The following is a 13,875-nucleotide window of genomic DNA, read 5'->3' on the forward strand; positions in this document are numbered from 1 at the left end:
CTTCTGAGTATTTGGTTTCTGTTTGAAGTTATGCTAAATATTTTATTTGAATTTATCATCTGAAAACCTTTTAAGATAAAAAAAAAGAAAATTGGTCAATCATTATCTAGGTTTTTTTTTGTGATTAAGAAATGCCCACCCCAAACCCTTCCAGCAAAATTCCCCCTTTCCGTCTGTGAGAGTACAATACTTTAAACAAACAAGGTTTTACTCTTCAGTTCTATCTACTTTTTTTTTGACTGGCTAAGCTTCCTTCAGCCTAATGAGTCCCAGCTTGGTTCTCTTAAAGTTCATGTAGCAAATACAGTGAGGCTGGTAAAGGCTCAAGTACGGCCAGGGCGTGAAGGTAGTACATTTTGTGAGTCTTGAAACAGCCAAGTGGCCTAAGCTGCAACCACATTTTTATAAGAGGAATAAAATTAAGCTAACTGGTAGATCACACAGATGATATTCATGGAAACTTATTTTCCTGTACCTATATGGAGTGTCTCATGAGTTTTTTCACACTGCCAGAGAGAAGCTTTACAGCAAAGCTATGGGCCCTGCAGGATTTGTCAGCTTTCCGCAGGGCCTGCAAGACGGAGGAATTCCACCAGGGATATAGTTGAAGCCAGGGCAACTCCAATGTCAGCTGTGGATCCCTAGCTGAAACCAACTAAGTCCCTCGCTCCCAGATAGAGACCTTTGCTGGACAGGGGGAGGGGAGTGGGTTATATATTATCCGCCATCGTTGTGTTTTAATTACGTTTTAATGTTTTTTAATGGGATTTTATTGTTCTTGTGAATTCTATAAAAAGCCGTGAGACATTTGAGTGGCGGTATATAAATATAAAAATAAATAAAGTAAGCACCATTCTGAACCATGGGTTGCTCAAGTCCTTCTCTAGAAGTTGCTGTGCATCTGAGCCAGAGGAAAAGGAAGAACACCTCCCTCTAGAACAGAGGGAGTTGTTCAGTTAAACCAGGATGGTAACTTGGGAGGCAGAGATTTGTGCTTTCCTGTGACATGCTTTCTCAAGAGGTTCCTATCCTAGAGTTTCTTATGCACAGAGTAATCCCTTGGAAAATGAGAGTCAGTCCTGGCTTAGAAGCATAGAGTTGGAAGGGACCTTCAGGATCATCTAGTCCAAACCCCTGCACAATGCAGGCACTCAGAACTACCTGTCTATCCACAGTGACCCCAATTTCATGCCCAAGTGATTCCTCCCCACCAAAATCTCCAGAATTCAGCCTGGCCTGGAGGAAATTCACCTACCATCCCACAGTGGTGATTAGATACAAGCACTGGCACATCCCTTCCTGCCCACCCACTCACAATCTACCTATGGTCAGCATTTTTGTCAATGACTATCTAGCGCCTCTGCTTAAAAACTTCCAAAGAAGAACCCACTACCTCCCGAGGAAGCCTGTTCCACTGAGGAACATTGGTAGGATACATAAGTATGTATGTAATACTACAGCTCTACCTGCCCTCTTGCTAACAACCCCTTCATAATGCTATATCTGAGTAAAAACAAACAAACCAGGCACCCAGAAGCATCAGGCAGTTAGACATGGCGAAATACAAGGCACTCAAGTACGCTGGTTAATCAACTTGTTTTTTCAAGAGACAAAGCCTCTTACAGTTTGGCTCAGACAGCACGTTAAGTCTCCTTTCAGAAAAAAGAGTGAAGTACCCTCGCTTCCCTTGCTGAAGGACATTTCCCCTCCCTCCCCAAAAGTGCAACTAATTTTCAGCTGAAGCGTTGATAGCCCTGCGGGAGGGTTTTGGGCTACCAGGGTCTGGTAGAACTGAAAAAGAGTTCAGCAAACTGATGTTTCCCAACAAATGCAAGAATTTAACTCCTGAGGCAAGGCTGTTGGAGCCTGTTTTGTCTACTGAATGTGGAGAGGAGTTGACTTTGAGAGATTTATGCATCGTCGTTATTCAATAAAGAGCCAGAAAAAGAAAACTTGACATTGATGAAATCTTTATTGCTGTAGTGGGAGAATCAACAGAACAGCACCTTGTAACGAAAGGTAATGAAGTAGTCAGTAGGCTTTGTAGGACTTCAGCCAGAATGCTATGTCAAACAAAACAAGAAAAAAATTATATATTCGGATGCAGATTAAAAGAATCTGAGCCGCAGTGCCATTGTATGAATGCATGTGTATAGATTCAGAACTGAAATAAAATAGATTGTGTGTGCAGAATTAGAGACAGCTTGGTGTTGTGGTTAGGAGTGTGGACTTCTAATGTGGCGAGCTGGGTTTGATTCCACGCTCCTCCACATGCAGCCAGCTGAGTGACCTTGGGCTCCCCAAGAACAGCTTTCAGTGCCAAGGTGAGCCCAAGGTCACCCAGCTGGTTGCATGTGGGGGATTGCAGAATCGAACCCAGCTTGCCAGATTAGAAGTCCGCACTCCTAACCACTACACCAAATTGGGAAAGAGAAGGTGACTATAAGCCAATTTGAGACTCCTTTGAGTAGAGAAAAGCGGCATATAAGAACCAACTCTTCTTCTTCTTAGTTTACCAACTACTGCTTTTCGACATACTTAAAGTATCTCCCTACTATATGTCTTGTATAGATCTTATCAGGCAGTGGTTCCTGTTTGCTCCCACTCTGATACGCATAGTTGTAGTGTCAGTTTTTAAAAGAAACAAATGGTCAGTCTGCCAGGAACTGCAGAGGATCGGGGAATAAATGAGAAGTAAATTTGATCAAGCCTTTTTTTCTTTTATTCACAAGATAATAATTTTTCTGCACAACTGTGCATCCCCTAAGTATGCCATAACCCATACATTGTAGGTGGCCCCCTTTTATTGCCCAGTTATTAGTCACCTAGCCATCAAATTTGCTGTTAGGAGTGGTACCAAAGGGTTGTGCTTCATGCAAAACATGTGCTCTATCTCTGACCCGTGTCTCTTCCCCCTAGCGCCTTCTTTTCATTCAGTAGAAATGAATACTTATCTGGACTTTTAAAACCCAGGCCGACTTTTCCATTGTGTTCTCTCCAGAGCCATAGGTGTGTGCTGCTATTCTAGAGGCATCGCTAATGGGCAGGCCGATACAGAATTCTGTATCTTTCTAGTGTGCAGAAATCACCAAAAAAGAGAGAGACGTTAATAGCCTTTTGTTTTACTATAAACCAAAAGCTAAAGGATATAATTTGTGATCTTTTAAGGAAAATATGCAGTAAAAGGAACTTGTGTCATTTAGGCCTGGTCTGGCAACTATGGCTCTGTCTCTGGTAATTTTGTGCCCGACACATGTTCAAGGGTACATGCTTCTCAATGATGCAGAGGGATCTGATTGTTGTAGTCAAAAATAGGTAATGCCAAGAGTTGATATGGGATAGTGGATAGCGTTGGATCAGGGCCCTGGGAGACCCAGGGTTGAATCCCCACTTTATCACTGGGTGACTCACACTCTCTAAACCTAATCTGCTTTATAGGTTAGAATTTTTTCTAAGCTGCTTTAAGTCCCCCTTGGGGAGAAAAATGAAATATAAAATAATGGTAAGAATAAACTTGGATTTATTAGCCCCACTTCTCAAGGGAGAAGATCAGGATATTTTCAAATTACTTTTGTATTCTGTTTTAGTAACTGGTTGTGAATGGATTTTTTCTGTCATTTCAGACAAACCTGTTTTAGTATCTGTCTGTCAGCAAAATTTATTTTCCTGTTCATCCAAACCCACTTGCATTGGGCTAGCAAAGCATAGATGAGCAGCTTTTGAGGGAAACTGCTTTTTTCCATTGTGCTTCTGAATCACTGAGGTGTGCTGTTTAAAATGTCCATACTGCTTCCTACAATGCTGCTCCCTCTGCCTTCTCCTTTTGTGCAAGATGAATTGAGGTGTTGGGGCAAGTGAGCTCCAGTTACCTTTGTATGATGCATCTTTCGTTGACATTTTTTGTTGAGACTTCAGACCTGGTTATGGAATGGAGATGGCTTTAATGGCCCTGGGGGGAAAAATGGCCTGCAATCACACAAGGCATGGGGTTTTTAAATCTCAGATATGTTAAAAATGAACAAAAAATGCTCAAAGACAATAGTCCTGGAAAGCATTTAGATTTAACCCTGCACTGTTATTGGTGCTTATGTGTTCACTGTCTGAGAAGTAAATGAGATTTGGGTTTCCCCCCTCTGGTTTCTAGCCAGTATAAATGTCTAAGCAAGACATTGTTGAATAAGTTCTAAAGTTACAGTAATTGAAGGTAATGGGGGTGTATGGCTCTGGAACAAGATAAAGAGCTGAGCTTCATTCTCGGAGCAAATAGTAAAACTGAAATAAGAAAATATTCTGCTGGCAAAATAAAGAATAGGATTGATGAAAATATAAGAGCCTGGGCTATAATCAGTGCCACAACTTTCTCAGTACAGAGTGTTCAAACATGACAGAAAATGTTGCATGGGAGTTAGTTTTTGTTTACATGTGTAGCTCGTTCTATTGAGAAGGTTTGAAGAACATTACAAAATGAAGATCCTTTTCTTTGTTGTATTGTTCTTCTCATACAGCTAATTATATCATTAACACTGGAAATGCTTTTGTTTTAGGTGCCAAATCTGATTCCAGTTCTGATGTTTAAACTAGGATTGCCACTGGAGCCAATACTCTATCGGGATATCTTGTATACATTGCCTGCCTTGGGTGTGCATAAGGTCAATATGATTTAAAAAAAAAACTTTTGTCAGCTATTATTCCTGTTTCATTATTTATTTGTTAAAGAATTGGTATATATTTTCATTACAATAAAATGCCAACAGCAGAATGAGGAAGTTCTATGGAGGATTTTACTTTCACTTAATGGATTCTGGCTGGCTCTCATATAATTATCTTCTGTTGAGGATTCAAAGTACTCACTTTGATAATTGTCAGCTGTGTGACCGAAACAGTGGTGACATTTGAAGATGGAAATTTTCCTGTCCAAATTGCTAAGACTGGAAAAAGAGCACTTCTCATGCCAGTAGTTGATACTTGGAATTGACTGTTGCAGTCGTATAGGAGATGCTTCTCCACATCTTCTGGAGCTCCCATGGATGGACCAAAAGAAGATGAGAAGGAACCACATGATTGGTTGGGCCCATTCCTATGATCCTGAGTTTTTAAAAACATTTATGGCAGCAGCCTGGGGGCAATCTTATCACATTTTATTTTTGCCCTTCCTCCTAGTTTCCCATATTCTAGTTGGATTCTAACCACTATACCGTGTTTCAAAGGAGCTCAATAAATGTTCATTGGTCCATATATGGTTGAAGATATTGGCAAGATATTGGTCCATATATGGCAAGATATTGCTGAATCCCATGTGAATTCAAGAGAGAATGGAATATTGATATGATGGACTTTGAGGAGGTTATGGCTGGGAGCAGAATTTCTGCCTTTCAGAATTTCTACCTTTCATTTACCAGATCAGTTAGGCAGAATGAACAGTGGCCTTATTGCAATATGATACAAGGGTGTTTAATCATATCACTTTTGATTACTTAGGGTGTTCAGGAACAGGTTATTTAGCTCATAATGGCAGTTACAATCCTGTTATACTTGAGCATTTGTCTTTAGATTGGGTCTGGATATCCAAATTGCACTGTATATTTCCTGTGCTGTCCACATTCCATTGAAATCAATCAGAAATGTGGATATATATTCAGTGAAATAATGCCTTTAAATAGGATTGGGTACAGCACTTTTCAGGCAAAAGTTTTATCTAGTGTTAGGTACTTCCAGTTTAATGTTAAGCTATGGGAAGTAAACGTCCCCAATATTTGGCATTGAGACCTTATCATTGCCATCATATTTGTTGCAATCTTAATTTCTCGGTAACAATTCTGTGTTATACATTTTTGTCTGCTGTTGATGGGGTTTTTGCATATTATATAAATTAATACAGAAAAACAATGTTCTCTTCCAGGTCTGTGTGGCTCAGATTCTGCGTGCCCTACAAGTATTGGGAAGTACTCCAAAGCTTCAAGCCATTACTTTACGGCTGATGACATCTTTGTGGGAGAAACAGGTTGAAAAATACAATGAAAACCATTAATTTCTGGGTTGACCAATTGCACCATTGCAAGTACAGGCACATGACTGTGCCTGTACTTGCTTATTAACCACTGCAAATCAATTGATGTGATAGGAGTACCTACTACAGTCTCTGCAGAAAATGTCAGAGCTAATCATTCAGAAAGACTTGGCTGGCAGCGAGTGGAATACTGTGTTCTAAAAGTGATATGTACTATATTGTATATACTCATATACTGTATTGTCTATGCACTGAATTCTAAAAATTAGTAAATCACTACTTTTTCATTGGGTGCCAGTTTTTCATTTGATTGTGTACATTAACTCATTGTTCTGTAGAGCTCTAATCCATATCTGGGGCTCTGCATGGATAGGATGTGTTATGTTCTTCAGTGTTGAGGAATGTTTACATACATATGTACTGATAAAGGAGAACTCATGCATTGTTCTGTATATACATAGGAACCCCAGTCTGTGCCTAGAATCATAGAGTTGGAAGGGAGATCCTGGGACACCTAGTCCAACCCCCTGCAGAATGCTGGAAATTCACAACTACCTCCCTACCCACAGTGACCCGAATTCCATGTCCAGATGATGCCCCCCATGGGTTCCCCCCAGAATCCCTGGTCTGTCTGGTCTGGAGGAAATTCGCTTTCTGGCCCCAAAGTGATGATCACTATGTCCCTGGGCATGCAAGAAAGGGCCACAAGAGCCAAACTCAGACACACGTTCCCTTTTGCCCAGCCACTTACAATCTGTCTAAGTTCACAGAATCAGCATTTCTGTGAGGCAGCTATCTAGCATCTGCTGAAAAACTTCCAAAGAAGGAGAACCTACCACCTCCCAAGGAAGGTGGTGAGGAACAGCTATAACTCTCAGGAACTTCTGGATGTCAAGCTAAAAATTCTTTTGAATTAATTTCATCCCATTGGTTCTGTTTCGACTATCTGGGGCAGCAGACAACAACTCTGCTCCATCCTCTATTTTAGTGATCCCCAACCTATGGGCCGCAGACCACACATGGTCCTTCGACTAATTGGAGGTGGGCCCCGATGGACGCCTTCTCTCCCCCCCGGCCCTTTACTTCATCCCCCCCAGCCCTTTACAACACACTTCATTGTTGTGGCGTGTCTGTATCTTATTTTGAAGGGATGTTTAAACATTACCATAGCGATCAGAGAGCGCTAGGGCAGTAGTTGAGAGTAGAGGAGTAAACTACTCCCCCCCCACCGGGCCTCAGTAAAAGGCATTGAGTGGTCCCCGGTGAGTGCTCCCCGGCGTTGAATGGTCCCCAGTGATAAAAAGGTTGAGGACCACTGCTCTATGTGACTGCCCTTCAAGTACTTGAAGATGGTTATCATATCACCTCTTAGTCATCTTCTCTTCAGACTAATATACCTCAGCAGCTTTAGAGCTGCTGGAGTGTATTGTTAACCCAACTCTTGCTCAGCTATCAATTCAGTAGGTGGGTCATAAACAAGCTGCTGGTCTATATCCTGCCACTCCACTAAGCAAAGTTTGAAGGCTTTCTTAAGATTAAGTAGCTGTTCCTCTCATGAAAGACCTGTTTAGGTTAGAATTTCTAATCTGAGGTAGGGCACTGCCCAGTATCTTTTAGCCTCAGATTCTTCATCTGAAATATGGTAGGAATACTGGTCTGTCTTTCAACATTGTATGGGTTATTGGCACAGTGGGGCAGTGCAAATAAATGAACACACAGCATAATTTACAATGTAAAATTTTTAAGAATAGGCTCCTAAAACTGTTGTTTTCTAAAATCAAATTGATATTAGGATCGAGTGTACCCAGAACTGCAGAGATTCATGTCTATGTGTGATGTGGCTTCTTTATCTGTGAACAAATCTACTCAGTGGGAAAAGATTATTGCTAAAGCTGCTTCTATCAGAGATATATGCAAGCAAAGGTATGTATACTGGCTACACATTTTATATTCCCCTCCCCACCAGCCTCCCTTGTCAAATTGCTTTTAGGTTTGGATTTATCTGAAACTTCAGCATCTAATGATTGACACTATGGCTCTGAAACCTCTAACCTAAGGTTGGAGACCTTGCTGTAATGTGCACCCAGGATGCTCTGAGCTCATGTGCCTTCAGACACAGCAGAGCATAGGAAATTGTAAAACTGGCTCTGTATGTCCTGAACTAACATATATGCTAGGACCTTTTTGAGCCTCCAGGGACCTTTGGAATTCTGACACAATGTGGGAGACACAGCCAGCCATAAAATGACTGCTGCAGCTTACGTTCAGTCACACAGTGAAAATCATTGTGCTGTGGTGACAACTGCTGCCAAACCAATGTTTTTAAAATCTGCACTGCCAATCAAATTTCCAGTGGCCAATCAGAAGCCTTGTTGGGTGAAAGCTCCTCCTGGCCCATCCACTTTCTAACACTAGGAAAATGGGGAGCACCATATTGCAGGGGATCCCTGTGCTAGGGACTTTGCCCCCCCCTATTCTAGTCATATCAAAAGAGCAGATGTTTCTTCTCAGCCTTCCCAAGCTACTTCTGACCTAAACATTGCCCTTGAATCAGCAATCTTGGTCTGTATGTATGGTGTGAAGAAAGTGGACAGTGACTGATTCTGGACAGCTTAGATGGCACCAACTTTTAAAATCTCTTGCTTCCAGACAGAATTCAGCACCAGAATAGCTTTAGAGGTCCTCGTAAATAACCTCTATGGACTGGCTCTCCCCCCCTACCGCATTCCTGCAAGGGCTAGTAGAACTCTCCATGTGATGCTACATCATCCCTTCAGAGAGCTTCCCTTCTCTTCTCTCATATATACTTGGTTGCTCTGGGTTGGGATGAGGAACTTTACTATTTGATGTTTTGACATCACATAGTGAGTTCTGGTGGAAGCTACAGACAGGGAAAGGGTTAACTGAACACCAGGCTGTCATTTGGGCAGCAGCCTTGTGACATCTAACACCTAGATGCAGCACTTAGATGGTAGAGCTCAGCAGCCTTCAATACTGCATATGAGCAGATACTGATTTAATTCTTAAGGCATTGGGTAAGGCATTAGGCATCTTTCCCTTTCTTATAGTGCTAATGTTACTTTCCCTATAAATTATTATTAAATTTCAGACTATTCATCTAAATAATTCTTTTTTTTTGGGGGGGGGGGAGGCTTCCCTGTCACATCCTGGAATTATTTATATCCCAAGCTAAGTGTGCCAATGTTTTTGATTGTGTTGCAGTATGAAATTAACTGATCCAAGCGATTGCACCCAGATTTACTAAAGAATGTTGAATTATTTGGCCAGCAGCATTTCATTTTGTTACTACAACTTTCATGCTTTTGGTATGGAATTGAGTGATGTTCTTCATGCATATTGTATGACTATAGCTAATGTTTGGGGTTTCTCTCAGGCCATACCAACATGGAGCAGATATGTTGGCTGCCATTTCTCAAGTGCTGAATGAATGCACAAAACCTGATCAAGCCACACCTGCTGTCTTGGTGCTACAAGGTCTTCATGCACTTTGTCAAGCTGAGGTAAATTTCACTAGGCTCAAATTGCTGTTTTCCTGCTTCCCGTTGTGTTTTCATCATTTTAGCTTCTTAGCAGCTTGGATTGGAATCCAGTAGTATGTTTTGCTCTAGTATGGTAAGATTTTCTGGTTTCCTCATTCATGAGTCATCCACAGAGAAATGCAGTGTGCCCATTTAACATCCAGATAATAATTCACACTGGGACAGCGTGCTTGTAATTTTATGTCTAATTCATTGGTTTCAACAGAAATAGACATTCCCCAAAAACCTTTATGTTTCTGCATACTGTAGAAGATAAATACAAAGTTCTTTTAAGAATTACTGTTGTTGCAATGTGTGCTAATGCCTATGATCTATTCCCTCCCTCAGTTCCAGGCAACATTTTTGTGGTGTTCTTATCTATCTGGAATGTTGTCTCTTCAAAGCCAGCATTTTCTTGGATAACAATAGTGTCCTTCCCAGCTTCATCTGCTGCTTCTTTCTTTGGTATATGTGGTCAATAAAACCAACAGGATAAATAACATAGTGATATATTTAAGATGGATGTGAACCTCCACACACTATTGCCAATAAGCAGTAGTAGAAGACAAGACCAATTGGGCAAGAGCAATTGTGAGATTAAGGTTGATTTTTTTTTTCATTTGCTATTGGTTTTGTTGCATAAATTTTTAAAAAGATAAATGGATATTTGCTGCAGCCTTTATGGTCCAGTTTGATGGTACATATGAGGTATATATTATATATTTATCTGATTTCTATACTGCTCTCCCAGCAGATTACCTTAGGGCAGTGTATAACATGTAAACATAATGACATTTATTTAAAAATATACAATAAAATAAGATTTAAGCTAAAGTTAAATTGTGCGACAGTATCAGCATTGACCAGATGGATTTTATATCACACAATTCTCTCAGAACTAGATTGCAGTCTGAAGGTGGATTTGATAGGGGGTCCAGTATATGATATCTGATTCACTGGCCCCAACCAAAAGCCTGGTGGAAGAATTCCATTTTACAGGCCCTGCAGAACTGCACTAGTTCCATCACGGCTTGGATGTGCTCTGGGAGCTCATTCCACCAAGTGGGAGGCCAGGACAGAAAATATCCTGGCCGTGGTTGAAGCCAGACATACCTCCTTGGGGCCAAGGATCACCAACTGGTTGGTATTTGAAGAATGGAGAGTTCTTCGGGGGGTACGGTAGAATGGCAGTTTCTCAGATACGCAGGGTCCGGATCATGACTGGCCTTATGGGTAAGTAACAGAACTTTAAATTTAATACAGGATTCAACTGTAAGCCAGTGCAGCTGCCAAAGCACAAGCTGAACATGGGTCCACCAAAATGTCCTTGTGAGGACTCTGGCAACTGTGTTCTGGACCAGTTGCAATTTCAAGAGCAAGGATAAAGGTAGGCCTGCATGGAGTGAGTTACAGAAGTCCAGTAGTTCTGGGCCATACTCCCCTTGTTTTATCAAACCCAGAATTATTTCCAAGGCTAAGATGTTTTAGGTGTGAATGGTTATCTTCATGGGATATGTGTTGCTGGTATGTGCCCGGAGTATCACAATGTGCATACATTTATTGTGAGGTGCCACTGCAACTAGAATTTTTTTCCTGAAATTTTATTGTTTGTTATTATGTAAAGCATTTACAGAAAGGTAAAAGAGAGAAAAAGAAAAACGACCAGCTAATAAATAATTATTAGTACACAGTCTATATATCGTCTATGCGTGTATACCATACATAGTATATTCTAATATTATCTCAAAAAATATATAGTCAGTTCCCATTGCTTGTTAGTCCTAACCTACCACTGCAACTAGAATTGAGGCATCCTGGTCAAGACACCCTGACTGGAAGTTTAGTGAACCAGGAGGAGTACAGAATCACAGGTAGCTGGGTGAAGGAGTTCAGGTTCTTAGCTGTGGTCACTGAAAAATGTCCAGAGCTGAGAAATGGAAGAAGGAAGCTATGATGGAGATAGAAAGGTAGCCAAGCAGGACTGAGTAACTCACCTGCCCCTCAAAGACACCAGAGCACACCGGGCCAATTCCTTTGCGGAGCTCCAGTTATGACTATTACCAGAAAGTGCAGCTGTTTGAAAAGGCTGTGTATTCACCTGAAGAAAGAAGGAAATGACTTGGAAGCACACCAACGTCTGCTATTCCTTCATGAACATACACAAAGGTGCCTTTTATTGAGACAGATGATTGGTCTGTCAAGGCATGACTGATTAGATGCTGACTCCATAGACATAGATGAAATAATATGGACGTTATTGTCTTAATATTTGCATTTTTACTGTACTTATTATAGATGAGATGCTGAGTTTGAGATAACAGGATGTTATGATATTTAACATGCACTTGAAAACATTTAAATAAATCTCTGGGTGGAAAATATTGTTTAGGTATCATTGGAAGAGAAAGTCCCTGAGTTACTTAAAAAACAACAACAACCTAAGTCTAACAACAAACTCACACAGTAACTTTCAGCATAACTTAAATGTAATGGTTGTCTTGTATTAGAATATAATGAATTACACAAAGTAGGAATCACTACACATGAATTACTCATATTGCTCCAGAGCTTTGGGGTGATTTATGAAGATGGCTAAATCTTTTTGTGCTTTTGTATAATGGAGCCCTTTAATGAGACTTACAGCATTCACTGGCTTGCATGTCAGGCCTGGAAATTATACATTGTAGTTCTTGCCAGACCACATTTACTAATTCTTGGCAAATCTTTTGGTTTTTTTGCCAGCATAATTCAACAGAAGCCAGCGTACTTTCTGAGTGTCTGTGTATCCTGGTTTATAATAGATTTCATGTGTGAAATTTATTAAGGCAGGCCAAGTAAGATTCAGAGATGAAAAAGCTTAGCATAGATTGCTCCCCCCTCCTCCCCCAGTCTTTTTTTTTTCCCTGGAAGCAATTCATTGCTGTTTACTCTCTGGTTCCACATTTATCAGGCCTTGACCAGAAAAAGAGAACAGACAGAACAGAATAGCACAATGAAAATTACGATGATGACAAATTACATTGGTTAGTGAATTTGACAACTAGAAGAAAATTGTACCCTGGGCATTCTTAAAATAACTTGGCTATTAAAGCTGAAGTGATGTATTTTTGTACATATGAAAGCAAAATCAAGCTTTCTTTGGTTGAAGAGTGTTCCCCCCACCCTGTGGGGAATAAAATCGCTACAGTCTTGCAGGAATTTACACCTTGTACTTGCAGTCAGCCTTAAAATTAGATGGAGTAAGATATTGAGATGACATTTAAGGAATGAATAGGATAATATGTATATTAGGAGCATCTGTATCTTGGTTTCTTGAGAAACGTAAGAGTTACCTTGGCAAACACCCTTGCATTTTTGTTTTTACTTAAGGGACCACCTCTCTGCCCTTGAAATGCGTTATGCTTAACCAGTACCAACCAGCTAGTGGTCCTTGGCTCCAGGGAAGTATGTCTGGCCTCAACTAGGGCAGAGTCTGCACTTACTTTTTTTATTCCATTGTCAATCCTGTTGAATTCAGATCGCTTTGAACTCGAGTCTTCCTCTTCCCCCCCTTCCCATTGAAATAGGAAAGTCTTCTGCACGTGGCTAGGGAGGCTCAGAAGAGGTGGGGGGCAAATGGAGACTCTTTCTTTGTTTTCTTGAATGGGGGAGAGTATCCAAGAAGTCAGAGGAGGGAGGAAAAAAATCCTTTCTTTTCTTGAAGGGGGGGGGGGGGACGAAGAAGGCACACAAAAAAATCCAAAGCCGACAGAAGTTGAGAGAAATTAGGGGCTTCTCCTTTGAGGCAGGCTTGTCACATGACCACCTGTAGCCAATCATGGGTCCTCTACCATGGAGGAGAGCCCAGATTCAAAACAATGCGATTTTCTGAATATATTCAGGATTAGCAGCAGTCTGAGATATCCCACACTAAAGGTAGGGTCACTCCGGATCAATCCTTCTTGCTGCAGAAGGAAAATTTAAATCGCCCAAAATCCAAACGGAAATCGCATTCTGTGTAGAAGGCAGGGACTGAATCGATCTGGGATTGGAATAAAAGCTCCGTGCAGTTTACACCAAGGTCTATTTTTGATCGTGGCCCCTACCTGGTGGAATAAGTTCCCAGAGGAGATCGGAACTGGCACAGTTCTGCAGGGCCTTTCACCAGGCTTTTGGTTGGGACCAGTGATAACAACATCAAAACACTTCCCCATACATAGAAAACCTCCAATGAAAGTCACAATTACGCTTGTATGCTAGAAACAATAACTGCACTGATGACATGGCTGAACAAAACTTGAACAGAAGATGTGATTTTAAAGGTTTTTAATTGTTAAGGTTTTAGTGTTT

At 40.9% G+C, this 13,875-nt stretch overlaps 1 protein-coding gene across 5 annotated transcripts in view; it reads left to right on the plus strand.

Moving 5' to 3' along the window:
* FOCAD (focadhesin) overlaps positions 1-13,875 on the plus strand; it is a 214,120-nt gene that overhangs the window by 38,332 nt on the left and 161,913 nt on the right. For all 5 annotated transcript variants that reach the window (XR_013232617.1, XR_013232618.1, XR_013232619.1 and 2 more), the window contains 4 exons: positions 4,545-4,649; positions 5,900-6,001; positions 7,800-7,930; positions 9,402-9,528. Coding sequence is in view for 2 of the 5 variants with exons in the window: in XM_077345182.1 (XP_077201297.1) it covers positions 4,545-4,649; positions 5,900-6,001; positions 7,800-7,930; positions 9,402-9,528 (465 nt within the window). In the remaining 3 variants the exon portion in view is untranslated. The remainder of the gene's footprint in view (positions 1-4,544; positions 4,650-5,899; positions 6,002-7,799; positions 7,931-9,401; positions 9,529-13,875) is intronic.

Source organism: Paroedura picta, chromosome 7, assembly GCF_049243985.1.
Source record: "Paroedura picta isolate Pp20150507F chromosome 7, Ppicta_v3.0, whole genome shotgun sequence".
NCBI classification, from domain to species: Eukaryota; Metazoa; Chordata; class Lepidosauria; order Squamata; family Gekkonidae; genus Paroedura; species Paroedura picta.